Here is a 20,885-nt window from a genome sequence, read left to right on the forward strand (position 1 = left end):
AACCTGATTTAACCTCCCTGGGTTTCAGTTTTTACCCAGAAAATATAGATACTCTTTAACATGTCTAGTTGGATAAAATGCACCCTCTAAAATTCTTTCCATCCATAGATGGAAAGTTCAAAGATGTTTCCATCTTTGAATTGTTAGCATCTCGTAAGTCAAAAATATTTTGATATAAAGATGAAAATGAAAACTATTTCAGACTATCCTGCAGAAAACATTACCCATGTCTAAAAAGGCACATTCATATGTATTTACCTCTATCAAACAAATACACTGTCTTATATACAGCATATATATGTATATATATACACACAAATTTTATATATATATATATATATATATATATATATATATATAAAATTTATACATTTATAAGTAGGTTCTTAGGAATCTAGTATCAGAGAGAGTTCGAGATAATTTTGCTGATATTTATTAGCTTACATTGAATCCAAGACCCTAGAAGAAATTAGTTTTGTGGAGAATTTTCCATTTGGGCAACAGCAGGCTACCAATATTAAAAAGTTTCCTTGAAGTTTCAGTTGAAAAATAAAAGTCCACTTCAGCTCTAAGTCAAGGAATTCTTAACCATGGGTCTGTGAACTTGCTTTCTAAAATATCTTGACAAATGTATCTCACTATAGATGTTGTTTCCTTTGTAATTCCATATATTTTATTTTATGCATTTAAAAATTTAATTTTGAGAACGAGTCTGTAGGTTTCACCAGACTGCCAAAGCAGGCCATGACACCAAAGAAGTTACCCACTAGGGTTTATCACAGCTCTGACCAGTGCAAGGTGGTTGGAAGTCAATGACATCACTAACAATCTTCGAGCAAGGAGAAATAACTGGGCTTAGCATCCAGGAAGCACCAACAATAAGGTAAAATAGAGAGCCACAGGAGGTCCTTCTTCCTCCCATTGGTGGTCAGACCCTAGATGAGCTGGTGGTGGTGGTGGTGGTCACAGGTAACCACATATGGTATTTTGACCAAGTTTAAGAAGCTTTGCTCTAGAGAGCAGCCATTCATTTTGCATAGGCATAGTGGGTGATCTGACTTATGGGGTGGCCACTCCCCTGACATCATGCTTCTTGCCATTTGTTCTGAAACTGTCTGCCCCAGGAGCAAAAAAGCCTAGTCACAGATGTCCCTTTTGAGTGTTATTGTTACCCTTACCTCTTGTGTGAGGGCCACATATTCTGTACTATACACAAGCCACTGGCAGCTTACCCAGGGGGTATTTCAAACAGGTGTTCATCTTCTTGGTAACATTTCTGTGGAAGATTCTTTCTGTTTTATTAATCAGTGTGTATATATCCTCTTTGGGACAGAAGACACTTCTCAGAGGGCTTGGGAGCAGCTCGCTCACAGCATCCCTGGATGAGAAGGTGAATCCTTTTTACCGAAAGTAAGACTCTTAATGAGTTTTGGGGCGACATAATGAGTATCTCCTCCTGCCAAATTAGCAAATTTTTTTGAAAATTTCTCATTCAAGTATCATGTTTCCAAGTTAGAGGCCTTCTGAATGAATGATAAACAGTGAGTCAAAACTCATGCCTTTGAGCTTAAGACATTCTTTTACTTAGGGACTGGAGATAGAACACTCAATATAATATACCCCCACCTTTAATCCCCAGAATAATTGTCAACAATTATTTGTTCACCTTAAAACTTATTGTATTGATAACTAATTCAAGTAATTTCTAGATTTGTGCATGTATCCCCCATTCATCACCCAAAAAAGTGTATATTATGCAGTTGAGACATTTTTTTTTGTGTTCCTGTTTACATTGGGGGAAGCTTAGGAGTCAGCTTTTCCGTATGTCCCCTCGGGTGGTCTGTAGTACTTGGGGAAAGCCATCAGTTGTAGCATGTTGAATGCATATTTTCTGCATTTGATATTCTTCAGAACATTCTCTATGCGGCATCCTTCTCTGGTAAAAGGGGAAAAAGCACAACTTCATGAAACACAGAATAAATAAATATGTTTTTTATTTGTTCAATGCAGAGTTGCAGCAACAGTCCAAGTAAAAATAACAAAGATTCAACTCTACATTTTTTTTGTTTTTGTTTTTTTTTTGTTTTTTTCCCCACAAGTGATGATACATCTTACAAAATTAAATCCAAGGCCAGGCCCAATACCATTATTGCCCTCAGAAAGAGATGATTAAATTCTTTGCCCTTAACATATATTTAAGTTTGAATAGACTTTTTAAATATAATTGACTCCACAATACAGTTTTACTTTAGTTTCAGAAATATATCTGCCTTTTATATATCTTTTTTCCACAAATTAATTTCTCAGACTTTTAAAAACACATTAAAATCTCTACATAGCCCTAAAGATGCAGGTTCTAGGAATAAGGCATTGATTAAGTCTGGCCCAATAGATTTTCTAAAGGAAAGTTTTATCTCCATTTGATTTCAATATGTTAAGCTGTGCAATGAAAAAAGTGAACATGGCTTTCCAAACAGCCTGATCCAAGTCTCTGCTTTTATAAAGAAAGGGGGCTTGTTCACAGACAGTACAAAAGTCACAAATGCCAAAGATGGTGCATCAAGACACAAGCGAGACTTTGTTAAAAAGAATAGAAAAGTGTCTCCATAAAGAAATCAACAAAAACAACAGTTACAAACAGATAAATTCAATTACAAAAACAGAACTCAGTTTTGTCTCCTTAGGGTTACTTGACAGAAGAAAGAGGGTTAGTCGAGGCAAAGTCATGATATGACCAACCAATAGGGGAAATCAAACAGAAGGTCTGGCCAGTCGGTTGAAGATGATGAAGATGATGGCAGCACAACAAAAATTAATGCTACAAACTCCCACATCAATAGGACCTGTTTTCAGAGTTCGACTGTGTTGTGCAAAATCAGTTACAGTTTCTTTAAATTCATTTATTTGGAAGAGGAATAGGAGGCTTGGATCTTCAAGCTTTCAGGATCCTGCTTTTTGTCTTATTTACAAGACACTCATTTAGCTATTTTTTTTTCCTTTTGGGCTAATAAACAATGGGAAAAATTTCTTCAGGAACAAAAAGAGCTAACAATTCACCGAATGCATAGTACTCCTTAGATTTTTAAGAAAATAAAACAAACAAAAACCCAACACTGTACAATTCAAACATTTGTATTTTAAATTCTGTGGATCTGAAAATGTAGAAATATCACAGGATCCCCCCACCCCTCCTCAATTTAAAGTTTGTTGCCATTTGTAGAAAAGAAAGGAACAGAAAAGTGAAACTTATTGATATTTGGCTAGTAGTAAAGCAAGACTTAAAATGAGCCACACAACCAGCAGGTGTGAGCTGACAAGCAGCAAGGCGACGGGGTAGAAGTGACGAGAAGTTGGCTTGTTATCAATTAGACAGCCTGTCTCGGGATCATCCGATTCATTCAGTACTCCCTGGGTTTGTCTGCTGTTAAACAGGGGAAGTTAGGGGATGGAGGGGAAAAAAAGAAGAGTAGAGCATTCACACAGCAAAGAAAATCAACACTTAGGAATTCTGACAACACACAAGACAGTTATTTCAGGGATGGCTCAATACTAAGCAATTCCAAAGGCAGTCTTTGTACTCTGCAGTGCCAGAATGCCAGCCAGTACAATGCCAGAAGGGCTTTCTCTCCTCGAGGAAAGAGGAACAGGAGAGAAATAGCTTGATGATTTTAATGGGGATTGAAGTTCTACATGCAGGTTAGAAGCAACAGCTCATCATAGCCCAAATAAGCACAAATTCAGGAATAAAAGCAAGTTATGCATTAGCTTGAAGGAAAAAAATAAACAAAGAAATGCATTTTTTTAAGAGAAAGAAAATAGAGGAAGGCAGGGAAACAGAGAGTCTGCAAGCTGATGTTTATGGCACAGTTTGACACTAGTTCATGCAAACCCACAACTTTTTATACAATGAACTCAGAGTGACCCAAATGATTTGTCAAAAATTGCTTTTGTACTTCTGTAAAAGATCTGTGACCTGCACATTACAGGTGCTTAATAAAGGTATGCTGGATTGGATTGGATAATATTGAACTGATAATGCCATTGGTGCTGGTTACACAGTGTCACTGGCTCAAAATTTTTTTTCAAAATAGAGGGTTGATTGAGGTTGCCTCTCATTCCTCTAACTTTGCTACAGTGAGATATGTTTAACATAGTCCCCTTGAGTCATTAGAAGTAAGGAATTTATATTCCTATGTCAGATGGCTTCAATAAACACCTCTACCTAGATGATGCCAACATTTGATTCTTGTCCCTGACCTCATCCCAGAGTCCCAGTTCCATATTTTTAAGTGGCCATTGCCTCTAAATGGATGTTCCGCTGTTTCCTGAAAGACAGTATCCCCAACTCAATCCATTCTCCCCAATTCCCTCTTACCTTGCCCTTATCCTCCAAACCCATATTCCCTATTTATGTTGAAGGCTCACACCATGTTCCCAAGCATCCAGGGTCAAAACTTTACAGATATCTCTAATTCTTCCTTCTCTCTAAAGCCACAAACCCAACAAGTTGTCAAGTCCTTAGAATTTCAGCTCCACAATATTTTTTGTATCTGTTTCTTTTCTTTCCATTCTAATTGAAACTACCCTAGTTTAGGCTCCCATTGCCAATCAGACTACTGTAATTAATGCTCAGACCACAGATGCAGCATGGTATAGTGGACTAACTATTGGTCTGAGTCAGGAAAATATTGGGTTCAAACCCTGCCTAAGATACTTACTAGCTGTATTACTCAGGGTAAGTCACTTAACTTCTCTGGGGTTCAGGTTTTTCACCTATAAAAGGATAGAACTTGACAACATCTAAGGGTCTCTCTCATTGATCCAATAATTCTATGATCTCCCTTGTCTCCAATATATTTTTCCAAATTGTTGCTCACATAATCTTAGGGTATTTTTTAAAGCGTGGCTTTAAAAGCATATCCTAATATGAAAAAGCTGTCAGATCCTTGAAGGCACAGACTGCATCTCATTTAACTTTTGTATCTCCAGGGTTTAACACCGTGCTTTATAAACTATACATTGTGGCAAATTTAATGGTGGTTTGGAAATTCAAAAAAAGGTGTATTCATAGAGTGAATGTCCTAGCTGCAATGCAACAGCAAAAACCAAATACAGCACTTTGGGCCATAATATAATCACATTTTGCCAATCGTTTGTCATGGTTAATTCAAGCTGACCACAGGAAATCTGAAACAATATTAAAGCACAGATCTGGCCAAGTCATTCTCTGCTCAAGAAGCTTCAATGAATATGAAATTTACTTTCTATCATTTAAAGTCCTTCACAAATTATTTTCATAGGATCATGGACTTAGTGGTAGAAGGGATCTTAGAGTCCATCAAGTCTAACACCCTCATTTTACAGATGAGGAAACTCATTTTAAATTCATTTTACAATGAGGACCGGAGATGTTAAGTGACTTGCCTGATGTTCCATATGGATAAGTGACAGAGACAAGAGATGAAGCCAAGTTCCCTACTCCAAAGTCAGTACTCTTTACACTATTATCTTTCAGATTACTTTTCTGGACTAATTTCAGACTTGGGTTAGTTGTAATAAAGCATTACTCTCCATCATGCTGTATGATCCAGTCAAAATGGTTCACTTTCTGTTTCCCATGAAAATCACTGCATCTTCCAATTCCATAACATTGCATGGTTTCTTCCCCATTAGTGGGAGAGATAATTCAATCAGTTATGGAACCCTGTGTTTGGACTGCACTGTCCTGACTGCTGAGTGAGTGAAATGTCCCACTACATCTAGCTAGCCCAACATTATGAGTCACATCAATCCAACAATGACACTTTGCCTTCTATCTTGCTGCTGGGCACATTATTCTTCCCCCTAATCACATCAATACTGCCATTGCTTTGGGATAGAGTGTTAAAATAGATTGGTCTGTGGTTCCACTCACTATTCTTTTCAATTCTTAGATTAAAAACTCTCTTCCCTGGTCCCTATATGTTGAATCCTAGAATTAGAATATGAGAGCAGGGTGGGCCCTATCATATCACTTTTGCATTTAGCACAGTGTTTGTGTTACATAGTAGGCATTTAATACTTTTTCATTTATTCATTCACTCAGAGTTGTGCAATTTTGTCTGTTTCTTCTCATTCTCCTAGCTCATAATGCTTCTACAACTTAAGAAATGGTCTTTGTAAGTGGATGTAGACAACAAATTCATTACTGTGGTTCAACTGGTGAATAGTCTCTATTGGACTTAGGTCCTCAGATCTACAAAACTGCCTGTTTCTGGGCCTATAAATATAGCCTCTCCAGCTGGATAACATTGGCCAGAACTTTTGTTCCATTGTTATAGTCTTTAAGAACTGTAGGATGCATTGAAATAAAAAGACTTCAATGATAGACCCCTTAAATGTTGTCTACCATTTGCCTCCTTCACACAATTGAAATTCTGGGTATTGCTGAGTTCTCTCACCTCTTAAATTTTAGGAAATATTAATTGGAAACTAATGAAGCAAAGAGGATCTGAGATCCATCTGTAAATTTAGGGATCCCAATAGTAGGGGTAGAAAGACTGGAAACCATTTGGTTACCTGTCAAAGGACAAAATGGAAACCAAGTAGCTAATGGATAAGCACGTGAATATTTGGTTTAGGTAGAAATACCATCTACAGTATAACTGTGAAAAACCTGGACATGGATCACTCAGTACAACTGGTTCTGTTGCCCCATATAAATGGCCAGGATATCCCTGGTACTCCCTCCCCATCCCAACTTAGAGTCAGAGCTCTAATAAGGAAGAAAAAAGCCTTTACTCTCAGGTGAAGTCTCTGTTCCCTTCTTCCCCTAAGGCACGTTTCCTTAGGGCCCAGGATCTCCTACAGCTCAGGCCTTTGCCTCAAGTACATGAGGCCAATTATAGAAGTTTTACAAAAATGGAAAACAGTGATTGAACCATTCTATTTCCCTTCTATCCCATTTTATCTCCAAGATATAAGAAGAGATATAAATGTAACTTGGCAGCCTTTAAAAAAATGAAAAGGGGAAAAAAAGTGGCTATAAAACAAAACAGCTGTCTTCTCCCCTCCTCTCCCTACCCCCTGGAAAGTCATTACACAATAGGCCATTATCAGGCACAAACAGGATCATAGCTTTAGAGCTATGTCATCACAGAGACCAAAGTCATTATTCAAATTAGTTTATCATCTAAGCTAACTTAGTGTCCAGAGGATCAGCTAGGACCTGGGGCACCAGAACAGCAATATTACATTGATGGAGGGAGATGAGGAAAAGGCAAGTTAGGGTTTGTGTATGGGTAGGGTACCACTGTGGCATAAAGGAGAAAAAGTTAGCATGTGTGTCTTAAGGAGGAGAGAGAGAGAGAGAGAGAGAGAGAGAGAGAGAGAGAGAGAGAGAGAGAGAGGGTGAGAGAGAGAGAGAAGGGAGGTGGATGCCAAGAGTAAAACTGAAAACAAACATATCCTGCTTCATTCACAGTTTTGTTTCAAAGCCAAAGCCAGGCAGAGAAGGAACACAGACACATTGCTGGTTCACATCTGTAGCAGCCCTCTGGACAACTACAAAGGAGACTTAATTACAAGTCTGTCTAAATAAGTGAGCATTTCAGGAAAGTGCATCAGTTTGTCCTTTGTATGGAAACCATGCATAGTTCTGGACAGTCACCTTTGTTCAGGTGGAACAGTACAGAACTTGGGGGTGAGTGTTACCTGTGCCGGTGGGTTCAGCATATGGAGCAGGAAGTAGCTACCACTATACAGGTCTTTGTAGGGTATGGAAATGGAACATAATGTCTTAGAATAAAAAGAGCTCACAATGGCGGAAGCTGCTTGAATTTGATAAAATGTCCGCTCTGAGAGACTCCTTGCATTTTGGCTCCCTAGTCAATTCTCTGAGTTCTGTCATCTAATTGTGTGACCTTGGGCGAATCACAATGTCCCCGGGCCTCATCTTCCTCAACTGTAAAATGCAGTTCTGGGGCAGCTAGGTGGCGCAGTGGATAAAGCACTGGCCCTGGATTCAGGAGTACCTGAGTTCAAATCCAGCCTCAGACACTTGACAATTACTAGCTGTGTGACCCTGGGCAAGTCACTTAACCCTCATTGCCCCTCAAAAAACCCCCCAAAAACCAAAAACAGTTCTACTAGATGGCTTCTAAGGTCCCATCCAGCACTAAGTGTGTGATCCTATGACAGTATCTAGCTCAATTCTCAGGTATTAGCCCTCTCCCCCACTCCCGACCCTTTTTTTTTGTTCTTTCTGCTCCTTTGGTAATGGGTCCCTCCTTAGGCTGAAGATGAGTTTAATTCTCCTCTTGTTTGGAACTTTGCCTTTCTTTACTCAGGGAAAGATCAACCCTTACCAGGGGCAAATCTCTACCAAGCTGCAGTTTAATGCAAGTAGTACATCTCTAAAAGAACTAACAATTCACACTGTGTTCCCATGGTGTCCCTACCTGGATGGATCAGGCAGATGAGTTCAGTGGCAAATTACCAGGATAACAGTTCTCTCTCTTGGTGACAAGCATACACACAGACTTAACAAATGTTGCATGACCTCACTACTGCCAGAGGAGATCAGTGATCCCACATTCACCCTCTCAATGGATTAGCCAATCAGCCCAGTGTTCAATGCACGCTAGAGAATCATAATCACTTATAACAGGGATAAATGTGAATAAACACTTCAAAGAGAGAAAATTTAGAATCTCGTCTAGCTTTACTCTGGTGATATCTGAATGCATGTCTTGTGTGCAATAATGTGGCATTCCCTACTGGGGAAGAAATGCTTTATGTTAGACGAAAGTAGAAAGAAAAGTTCTTTTCCATGTGAGCAAAGAACTGAGATTCCTCAATTAACACTAAGTTCCTGGATTTCAATTGTTGTGATGTTCTAATTTTCCATGTAAGAACAAATTCTTAGCCAAGGAAAGATGGAAATCCTGGACATCATAAAAAGCTGACTTGTACTATCCTCCTGGCCTAAATTTAGAATGCTCTTAGTCAAATAAAACTAATCACAACAAAAGTCAGCTTCCCTGTGGTCTCCAAAGAAGGACGATCTAATGGCTTAGATCTACCTGAATTCTTCTATCCCTCTTCCTGTGAGAGAGGTGTTCAGGTAAAAGGGCTAAATATACTGCACTACTTCTTACTGGTGTATACACACACACATACATACTATCTATCTATCTATCATTTATCTATCTATCTATACTGGTGACAATACACACACATATACATATATATACTCACACATATATGTGTATGTATATATATGAGTGTTTATATGTATATATACTTATAATTATATGTGTATTTATAGTTATAAGTAAAATAAATTTTATATAGACATACATGTGCATGGATACACACATATACACATAAATACATACACACATATATGTGTGTGTGTTCCTACACTGCTTATAAGCAGGACAGTCTTTCTCAGATGGCTCCACTCATGTTTAGTTGTGAATGATGGGCTGCCTGGCACAATAGAAAGAACACTGGAACTGAAATGAGACAACCTGATTTCTCCTAATTCTAGTTTGGTGACCTAGGACAATTCACAAAATCTTGTGCAATCTAGGTTTTCTCATCCAGGGAATGACACTTTATGCCAATATCCAGAAGAAATGTATGTATTGAGGCAGGGGGGTGGGCGAGGGAATCAGTCATCCAGATAGATTCTTTGAAATAAAATTTCAATGACCACTTACTCTTATTCATAGAAATACTCATTGGGAGTGGTAGATGTGTGTGTGTGTGTGTGTGTGTGTGTGTGTGTGTGTGTATGTGTGTGTGTGTGTGTGAGAGAGAGAGAGAGAGAGAGAGAGAGAGAGAGAGAGAGAGAGAGAGAGAGAGAGAGAGAAAAGACCTAAGACAGGTTACTCTTTCTAGATAAACCAGGTAATCTATAGTGAGAACGAATCATTTTGAAGCAGCAAATCAAATAGATAGTCTTCTACTTCCATGACAATTCCCCATGGTCAGTCGGTCCCTCCTACCTTGGGTCTATTTTATAACATCTCAGATTTCATGATCTCAAAGGCTTCTCTGGGTTGACAAGCTTCAACACCTGGTGACTCTAATGGACTTGTCCAGAGCGATGGTGCTGAACTGGAGTTCAGCGTTACTGAACTCTATGCTGGTGGGAGTGGAAGCCCATACTTCTTTCCTTAAAGTCCAAGAGAGATTCATAAGCCTAGGCAGTATTAAAATAATACTAAGATTTTATTAATAGGGTTAGGGATTGATTTCACCTGTGATTTCATTCATGTAGAGAACTCCCAGATGGGAAAACTCCTTCTATCAACATATGACAGCATCTTTATTCCTTTTTATTACTATTCACTTTGGAGTGTAATGCCATTTTATTTGCTGGTGGTAAGGCTAAAGAGGATGAACTCTTTTTAGCAGTCATACCCATGAATCTGAGTGCCTCTCAAATGCCTTTTTAATTTTGTGTGTGTGTGTGTGTGTGTGTGTGTGTGTGTGTGTGTGTGTGTGAGGCAATTGGAGTGACTTGTCCAGGGTCACAAAGCTAATATGTTTCAAGTGTCTGAGGCCAGATTTGAACCCAGGTCCTCCTGACTCCAGGGCCTGTGCTCTATCCACTGTACCACCTAGCTGTTCCAAACTTTTTTCTTTAATATATTACTCTTGGGTATTTTTTCTCCAAGGCTTCTAAATGCCCTGAGATCACTGATCTATCTTGGGGCTTCAGAGGGTCCTGGGGCCAGAGGAAGACTGCTGTATATTTAATCCATCTTTTTTTAATTTTAAATACAGTTATCAGGATGAATCAAACTTCTATCCTGTAGCTTTTATATGCCTGCAAGATGAAAACTGCTAAAAATCAAAAAGGGAGGAGGCAGTTCTGCAATTGATTAATTTGTTGTTTCCAGACTTTGATGTCTGGAGAGAATGATAAATTTAAGAATGTGCCTCACACATAATCACCATCACCTAGATGTTCTTAAAAGCCGGTGGCAGGAAGTGATAGAAGACAAACCGTGGAGAATGGAGTCTCATGAATGCCCCATTGGCCTCACTACTCGGGGAATCGATGGAGGCTATGCCCCAGACTTCACAGGGGAATGAAACAAGTGGTCATACCCTGGCCAGAACAAATCATGGACTCTTAAGTACTTTGTAAATGGAAAAAATGCAAAGGAGCTGTTAAGCAGCTCTATTAATAACGTATCCACCAGGGAACCATGAAGAATCATTAATTAGTAGCTGTCTTGCAAAGTGCTTTGAAAATTCAACATCATTAGTTAGCTATAGTCATTAAATGCTCTTTGGGTAGGCAAAGCACAGAAGGTTGTACCTGTGAATTTGACCTGTGCAAGCCTGAAGAGGCAATGGTTTCTGGTTATCTACTGAGAATTCTCATCAATTCAACAAGCATTTCATAAATACTTCCTGTGCATCAGGATCTAAGCACAAGAGAAAAAGCATTCTCTGTCTTCAAGGAGCTTATATTTTGAGGAAACGTAATGAACAGACTCATCTATTTTGCCAAATCAAGCAGTGAAAGTGAAAATAGCAAAACCCAGATGGCTTATTTTGGAACACAGAGCTAGCAGCCTGAGAGCCTAATTCTGTAAATCACACTGGCTGCTCAAGGGGCTTGAGTGGCCCCTGCTCCCCTATCGCTCTTTCCTTTCTGCCAACAAATGCACAAATTCACAGCTTAGGGACTTGCTTGGCCAGGTCAAGTCTTCATTTTTTTCTCTGTTGATGCTAGGCATAAGTATTGCCTACCTTTTGTTCACATGAATCTCTTTAAGTATTAGGGAAATGACTAGTGAAATGTGAAAACAGGAAAAAAAAAGAAACAATACATTTCTTTCCAACTATCATGTTTCTATAAACTAAATTTATTCTTTCTCTTCTCTCCCCAAACCTAACCCCTCACTTTATTATACCATCTCTATCCATGTCAATAGCATCTCTGTCTTTCTAGTCCCTGGGCTTGAAATCCAGCTATCATGTCTAGCTCCTCCCATTCTCTTTCTGTCAACTCTGATGTTAACATTTCTCTTACATTTATAGTTCAGAGATTGTGGACTTGGAGCTATAAAGGATGTTTGGGTTCATTTAGTTTAACCTGCTCAGTTTACAGAGGGATTAAGTGAATTGCCTAAGGTCATCTAGCTAATAACTGGCAAAGGGAGGAATTGGCCATGAATCCATTCTCTTCTTTTCATGTTCAATTTGACCATTATAGTTCATGCCTTCATTATCTCTTGCTCAGTTGTCTTTTCCACCCCAACCCCATCCCTGTCATTATTCTGGCATGGGCTTCTAACACCCTAAATTGTTAGTTCATTAGCTTCTACCACTTCCAAGACTGTTTCCATTCTATTAAAGTGATTTACAGGGAAGATAACACACCTTAAATCTCATTTTATCTGGAAATTGCTCCCCTTCCAAGATTCCAAATTCCAAAGATTCCCCACTCCAAAAATCAAAACAAACAAACTGAAAAAAAACCCCAAAAAACAAAAACCCAACCCACCTCTTATCCTTGGAATTGTACTACTACCTAGAGGATAGAACATTGGATGTGGAATTAGGAAGGCCTAAATTCAGATCTCACATCTGATACTTATTAGGTGTCTAGATTTGGCCAAGGCCTTTATGAACTTGTTTCCTCATTGGTAAAATTAGGATAAGCAGCTCTAGGTGGTGTCGCAGTGCATGGAGCCCTGAGCCTGAAGTCAGGAGACTCATCTTCCTGAATTCAAATCTGATCTCAGACACTTTATGTGACCCTGTACAAGTCACTTTAGCCTGTTTGCCTCAGTTTTCTCATCTGCAAAGTGAGTTGGAGAAGGAAATGGCAAATCACTTCAGTATCTTTGCCACGAAAACCCCAAACAGGGTCACAAAGAGTCAGACACAACTGAAGCACCTAAACAACAACAAAATGAGGATAATAATGTATTTAGTGTCTACCTCCAAGGATGACTTAATATAGCTCATCACAAAAGCTTTGGGGTAGTTTAATCTACTGGTGCTCTAGTATCTTATGCCCTCTGTGTGAAACTTTTGTTACAAACTTTTAATGTGATAGAGAATGTTTTCTTAACTTTTTATTGTATTAGGATTGTATTTGACAGTCTGCTAACGCCAAGGTGAAATTTCTCAGAATAATGTTCTTAAATGAATGAAATACATTTGTATTCAATTGTTTTCAGTTATGTCTAACTCTCCATGACTTCATTTGGGGTTTTCTTGGCAAAGATACTGCAGTGGCTTGCCATTTTCTTCTCTATCTCATTTTTACAGATGAGGAAACTGAGGCAAACAGGGTTAAGTGACTTGCCCAGGGTCACACAGCTAGTGTCTGAGGCAGGATTTGAACTCAGGGAGAGGTCTTCTTGTTTCCAGATTCTGTGCTCTGTGTACTACAGCAGCACACAGATGCCCTGAAATATGGTTGTTAAAATACTGAAACAATAATGATAACACAAGTTCCCCAGATTAAAACCTACATAGTAGCTACACATCGGGTATTATTATTAATTACTCCAACTTTCTCACCTCTTCTAAATCTGCCCTTTTTTTCTACATCATGATATTTTATCCTCAAATCCCTCTCTGTTCTTCCAAATTATTTTTCTGCTTTTGCCATAGCTTCCTTCACTTCAGGTTTGATCCTGTAACCCAGCAGTAACTAGGGTGGTATGAAAAGGGCTTTACCCCAGGGCTGGGACATTTCCTCTTCATAATATATCCCCTCATCTATGCTTTGAATGACAAGGACTCATCATTATGGTGCCTCTCTCACAGGGCTTACTAACCCTCCATCCCCCCAACCTTCCACTAGATGCTTTGGGGACACAGGACATAATCGTTCAGTGATGGGTCATCCTACCAACCAGTAAACTATACCTGGAAGGCCAGTGACCCTTGTGGATGGATGACCTTTATGCCTCTTTACCCAATACTGAATTCACTCCAATTCACCCTGGCTTCAAGAATTCCTTGACTCTGCCCTATAATCAAACAATGTAAAAGAAAATCCACCACCTTCCCCTAAGGAAACCCTTTTCCTTTTATCATTCCACTATTCCTACCTAGCTAATCTCCAACCTTCTTGCTTTAGTGACTCCCTAGGGTCTACAGAATAAAATCAATTTCTTTAGCCTGACTTCAACCTACCTTTTTGGGTTTAATTCACGCTATTCATCTCCATGCATTCTAGTTCTTGTCCAGTTTACCTATTACCTATTCCCAGATCTTATCTCCTTCCTTGTTCTAAGTACATGCTTGTGGGCAGCTAGGTGGCTCAGTGGATAAAGCACCAACCCTGGATTCAGGAGGACCTGGGTTCAAATCTGACCTCAGACACTTGACACTTACTAGCTGTGTGACCCTGGGCAAGTCACCTAACCCTCATTGCCCCGCAAAAAACAAACAAACAAAAAATAAAACTAAGTACATGCTTGCACTTCTCTGCTTACTGAAACCTTTATTTTCCCTACACAATCATCTTCCCAAGAAAACCTCCCCTGTTCCCCAGGTGGAACAATCATCTCTCCCTCTTCCTACTTTATTTTAGTCCTTTCTATCTCTCCTTTGTCCCCAATCACACTACAGTTTGTACCACATATATTGTTATCTTATAATTCAGAATGCACCGATGTCCATAAATAAGGATATTCTACAACTTAGACATTTACTGCAAGGAGACATGCTTATTTCACTGCCTTGATTGGTCAATGCATGGAAATTTTCTCACCTTGATGGCCAAGCCTGAGAATACCCATAGTAGAAGTAGAATATCTGAGAAAACAGAGGCTCTCATCTATCTGTACTTTGTCTGGCCTACTTAGGCCTCATCTGGAGTCAGGTTCATTCTTAGCATCAGATTTTTTTTGGGGGGGGTGGCGGGGGAGCGGGGTTAGGGTGGAGGCTGGATCATAATGTGTGCAGATAGGGACAATCAGCAATGTGCATAGCTTGGTACATATGCTGGCTATAGGCAGGACCATTGAAGTAACTCAGAAAACAACACGAAGAAGAGAAAACTTAGCAAAACTGTGTTATCCAAAGGGCTACTGTATGTAGAAAAGGGATGAGGCTTATTCCACTCATCCTTAAAGGGCAGAACTAGGAGAAATTGGTAGAAACTATAGAAAGTTAGATTAGAACTCCATAAAAAGATGAATTTTGTAACTAATGGGATGATTTGCCTTGTGAGGCAGTGAATTTTAGCAGAAGCTGGATGACTACCTATCAGAGACACTGCAGGAAGATTCCTTCATCACATAGGAGGTTGGTCAAATTTACCTTGAAGGTCCTTTGCAAATCTAATTTTCTAAAGGTCTTTGATGTTCTGAATATGTAAATATTAATATTAACCTGTGATATGTATTATTTTCATAACCTGAACAAAACAGGGCACTATATGGGATACCATTTTCTTTTCCTTCTTGCCTATATTTGTCTGCTGCTGAGAAACATGGTATATTAGATAAAATATTGCTCTGGGAGTCAGGAAGACAAGTTCTCTAGGAATTTGCTTAATAAGATCCCTCTCTTCCATCAAGTCATAGCTAAAATAGACCTTGAACATAAAGCTCTTTTTGAACACCACTGCTATCACTTTCCTTATTGATCTTCCCTCTTATTTATTTGTATTTCTTCTTCTTATATTTATTTATGCTCATGTTGTCTTTCCTGATAGAATATAACTTCTTTGATGTTAGGGATTATTTCATTTTTGCATTTTTATTTGCAGTGGTCTAGGCCAATACATAGTTGGTATTTGATAAATCTTTGCTGACTGGTAGCAACTCTGTCCAAACCAAGAGAAGATATTTCCTCTCTGGGAGTTTCCTACATCACTGAACTCAAAGGTTCTGGCTTTTATATATATATATATATATATATGTGTGTGTGTGTGTGTGTGTGTGCGTGTGTGTAAGTATATATGTATATATATACACACACACATATATACAGATACATATGTGATGAGACATACACAGAGAGATACAAAGAGACAGAAAGACAGACAGTGAGAGACAAAGAGAAACAGAGACAGAAAGAAACAGCAATTATATAGACAGAGATAGAAATATATAAATGCAGATGTACAGATCTCTCTATATATACATATAGCTAGATATACGTATATATCTATATGTGTATGTCTACATATAGATATACAGATATATAGCTAGATTTCAATAAATAGATATATAAGTATAGATATTGGTGATCTAGGTATGGAAAGATAGAGATATAGAGAAAGGCGTAGGTATCTGTCTAGCTAAATCTATATGGATATCTAGAAATATATTTTTAGACATATTTAAAAAGACAACTATATACACTTACATCTATCTATATAGACATTTATGTAGACATAGATGTAGAAAGATATATCTATGTTTATATAGATATCTATGTTTTCATATCTAGATATATGTAAATTTATCTTCATATCACCCTTGAATTTTTCTCATACAGATCTATAGAGATAGATGTTTTTATCTACAAATATCTATCTCTTTTGATTCACTTTCTTTCTCTTTTCTATTCTATAATTCTTTTGTAAAGGTTTTTGGGAAACAAGACTCATTTCATCTTACTTTTAGAAGCGCAACACTAAAAAGTATAGCTCTTGACACAGATATATGAATGCTGCCCCTGAAGAGAGAGATGGTACATAGATCTTCAAGCAAGTGCCCTTCAGTCCCTTATTAGAGAACTCTGTCCAATTTTGATCTCTGAATTTTTAAAAAGAAACTGGAGAGGCTTCAGAATGCAGAAATGACAATGTTTCAAAGGATAGAAAACAGATCCTGTGTGGAAGGGGTAAAGAATTAATTTAGTTTAGATAAGAAGGCCCAGGGTGATTTAATAACTATTTAAAATATATATTTCCCCTACAATTCTGTGCATGTGCATATATACATACAAACACATGTGTATATGTATGTACATATGTTTTTGTGTATTTGTGTGTATCCAAGGATCAATCTAGGTAGAATGAGATACTCATCACTGGCTTGGCTTAGGGTGAGGAGTTTTTCAGCTGCTCTTGAAGACTATTATGTCACAGAAGGAAAGAAAAAGGGAACAAGTATTTAAGCACCTAACATATACTAGGTATTATGCCAAGAACTTTATAAATATTATTTCATTTGACCCTCACAACAACCCCAGGAGGTAGGTGTTATCATTAAGCCTATTTTATGGCTAAGGAAACTAAGGCAGGCAGAGGTTGAGTTACTTGCTCAAGGTCACAGCTAGTAAGCATCTAAGGTCCGACATGAATCCAGTTCTTCCTGACTCTAGGCCCCAAATTCTATATACTAAGCCACCCAGTTGTCCTCAGGAGAGAGGTTGTGATCTGCACTTAGGGGAGGGTATAGACATTTTCAGAAAATTCCTGGTCCTCCAATTATTGAATCATTAACATCTATAATATTTGGAATCCTCAAACTTCTATCCTCTACAGAGGATAAATCAGAGAACCAAAGTTTATTTGCTTTGAGAGAGGCTGGCAAGATATAAAACCGAGCCCTTTGAAATGAATGGGACTGACTTCTCTCTGTGTGCAGAAACAGAGTCCTGGGAATATAGAATGTGGCTTACTCTGTCAGGCAGGACTGCTGCAGCATCTACTGGTTTTTCTTGCTGGTATATGAGGAAATAACCAGAGTGAAAACTAAAGGCACCAATAAAAGTTTCCAAATCAAATCAGCCTAACTCAATGACCAGGGAGGCCAACTTTAAAAGGAAGCAGTGCCCCGTATGTATCCCTGGAGAGCTTTAAACATATCTACAACTTGTCAACAAATAAAAGCAAAACAAAGAAAAAAAAAATCAGCCAACTTTTCCTTGCTATTTCAGGCATTTCTGGTCAAGTTCAGAAAGGGGACAGGTATTTATTAAATGCCTACTGTGTGCCAGATACTCTGCTAAGTACTTTACAAATATTATCTCACTTGATCTTTATAATAACCCTGTGGAGTAAATATTCTTATTATACTGAGAAATCTAAGGCGACAGACAACAATTAGCCCAGGGTTACACAACTATTGGGTGTCTGAGGCTAGATCTAAACTCAGGTCTTCCTGACTCTAGGCTCAGCATGCTGTGTACTGCACCACCCAGCTGCTAGGAATGGGGTGCCATAAGACTAAAGAATTAAGGCACCGGAAAGTCATACAGGCCAGCAATCCCTTCATTTCCCAGAGAGAGAAACTGAAGTCTACGGTGGTAAAAGGACTTCCTCAAGAACATAGGGCTAGTCTGAGATAGAAAATGGAGAAGGACTCTGAAATTCCAGCTCCCAGGAAAATCTCTTCATATTGTGCCCTGCTGCTTCTTACAGAAGGGAAGGATTTCAATATCATACAGCAAAACCCTCCTGTTTTACAGAGGACAACACTGGAACAGAGTGAAGAATTATAACAATCAAGATCACATAGGCAGGAGGAAGCTGAGTTTGGGCCTATCGCTCCACTGAGTGTTAAAACATAAGGCTTCTCATTCTATCTTCTGAGTGACTCAAATAAGAAGCAATGACCGAGGCAGCCTCCAAGTTGAGACTATTTGCCAACTCTTTAGTAAAAGGTACTACAGTAGTTCTGACTGTGTTATTTCTTCTTTTAATGACAGGAAAAAAAAAAGTTACATGATAACTATTATATATTTAAAAGGAATAGCAAGTTGTACGGAATAGATTTACAGTTTCATGTACAACATTTTTTCTATTCCACGATGTTAGGGAAATGCTTGTTTAATTTCTTAAGTTCAGAATAAAATAAAGAAAAATTTAAAAAATACAGGAAAAAAATAGACGAGGCAGACACCTGCATTTTCTAAAATAAATCTTCTTCCTCTAACAACAGTTAGTCTTTACATAGTGATTTGTGAGTAATTTTCTTCACACGGACGCTATCAGGTAGAATCAGTGGTACAGATTTACAGTTGGAAAGCATCATGGGATGTGTAATCCAGCCCCTTCCTTTCACAGGATGAGAACACTGAGAAATCACAGGTAACCTGTCCAAGGTAACACACAAGTAGTAAATAGCCAAGCTAGCATGTGAATCTGAGTCCTTTGACCTTGAATATAGTACTATAGTATGCCCATTTTACAAATGAGGATATTGGGTAAGAGAAGTTAAATAAATTCCCTTGGATCACAGAGTTTAGTAAGCATTAGAGGAGGGATTTATGCCCATAACTTCTCAACTTTGTGTTGTTTTCACTACATTATAGCTTCCGCGTGTGTGTGCGCGTGTGTGTGTGTGTGTGTGTGTGAATGCATTATGAAACTCAAATTATTTCTTATTGCATTTAGCATATCACACAAATTCTCAGGATAATTCCCAGGCATAGATTTCTCCCACATCTACTAGCATCCTTTCCTGATGCTTTATTATAGCACAGAGGGGACTCTGAGGTCTCAAAGGCTATGATACTTGTTGTTTGTCCCTCCTTCTGGAAGAGGACCAATGGTATCATGAGGGTGATGTCTTCACACGCACATGAATTGGATTTAAGTGAGGAAGAGTTGAACGAAGTTCTCAGCCTCATGTTCTTCTCCGGAGTCATCAGAGTCCAGGGGCAAGACAAAGGTCAAAATGAGAGGCTGTGGTCTGGGATGCCTCTGTGGAAAATAATGTAAGCATGATCTGTCCAGGCTTCTCAGGCAAGTTGGGAAGGCTTTGAATATGCTTGTCCCACACGGGCCAGGCTGGGGGGCTGATGACTAGCTTAGCAAAGTTTGAAAAGTCTCAGCATGGATACGTATTGCATGTTTGACTTCAGCACTTCCCCAAGCCATTCATTCTTACTGTGTTTGAGCCTGGCAGCTAGGTGGTACAGTGGATAGAGTGCTGGGCCTGAAGTCAGGAAGACAGATCTTCCTGACTTCAAACCTGACCTCAGACAGTTACTAGCTGGGTGACCCTTGGAAAGTCACTTCACCCTGTTTGCCTCAGTTTCCTCAACTGTAAAATGAGCTGGAGAAGGAAATGGCAAAACCACTCCACTGTCTCTACCGAGAAAACCCTAAATGGGGTCGCAAAGAGCTGGACACAAGTGAAAAAATGACTGAAGGACACCGCCATGAGCCTGGAAGCACCAAGGATATAAATAACTAAAAGAAGGGGCAGCTAGGTGGTTCAGTGGATAGAGCACTGGCCCCAGATTCAGGAGGACCTGAGTTCAAATACGGCCTCAGACACTTAACACTAGGTGTGTGACCCTGGGCAAGTCACTTAACCCCCAATTGCCTCACCAAAAAAAGCAAAAAACAAAACCCCAAAACAAATAAATAACTAAAAGAGAGATAGACCCTGCCTGCCAGGAGCTTGCATTCTAATGGGGAGGACAAACAGTTACATACAGTAGAGAGGGGAACAGGTAAGAAAGCGTGCTCTGGGCTAGGGAGACGTGCTCCATCCTTACTACTAGTAAGGGACTGATAATAGTTGCTGCAGGGTATTGGTTTTCAAAGCACTTGTATTTGATACTCAAGACAACCCTCAGAAATAGATTTTATAGGAATTCTCACCTTAATTTTACAGATCAGGAAACTGAAGCTCAGTGAGGGTAACTGCTTTGCCCTGGGGGTCACAGGAGGATTTGACTTGGTCAAATTTACTTTTTTTTTTTTTTTTTTGTGGGGCAATGGGGGTTAAGTGACTTGCCCAGGGTCACACAGCTAGTAAGTGTCAAGTGTCTGAGGCCGGATTTGAACTCAGGTACTCCTGAATCCAGGGCCGGTGCTTTATCCACTGCGCCACCTAGCCACCCCCCAAATTTACTTTTTTACTATATCATCACACTCTTCTGGAAATAACATCTCATATAAACTAATTTTTTTTTGTCTCATAGTCCCATTTTTTTTTTTTTGC

At 39.0% G+C, this 20,885-nt stretch overlaps 1 protein-coding gene across 3 annotated transcripts in view; it reads right to left on the minus strand.

Annotated features, from left to right (window-relative positions):
* Positions 1-418: 418 nt before the first annotated feature.
* Positions 419-20,885, minus strand: part of INPP4B (inositol polyphosphate-4-phosphatase type II B) — a 965,936-nt gene continuing 945,469 nt past the window's right edge. For 2 of the 3 annotated variants that reach the window (XM_043973128.1, XM_043973129.1), the window contains one exon: positions 1,986-3,421. In XM_043973128.1, coding sequence (XP_043829063.1) covers positions 3,247-3,421 — 175 coding nt within the window. In that variant the 3' untranslated portion in view covers positions 1,986-3,246. Of the gene's footprint in view, positions 1,937-1,985; positions 3,422-20,885 lie in introns of those variants that run through there. The other variant, XM_043973131.1, reaches the window with a different exon arrangement.

The sequence above is a fragment of the Dromiciops gliroides genome, chromosome 6, assembly GCF_019393635.1.
Source record: "Dromiciops gliroides isolate mDroGli1 chromosome 6, mDroGli1.pri, whole genome shotgun sequence".
Classification (NCBI taxonomy): domain Eukaryota; kingdom Metazoa; phylum Chordata; class Mammalia; order Microbiotheria; family Microbiotheriidae; genus Dromiciops; species Dromiciops gliroides.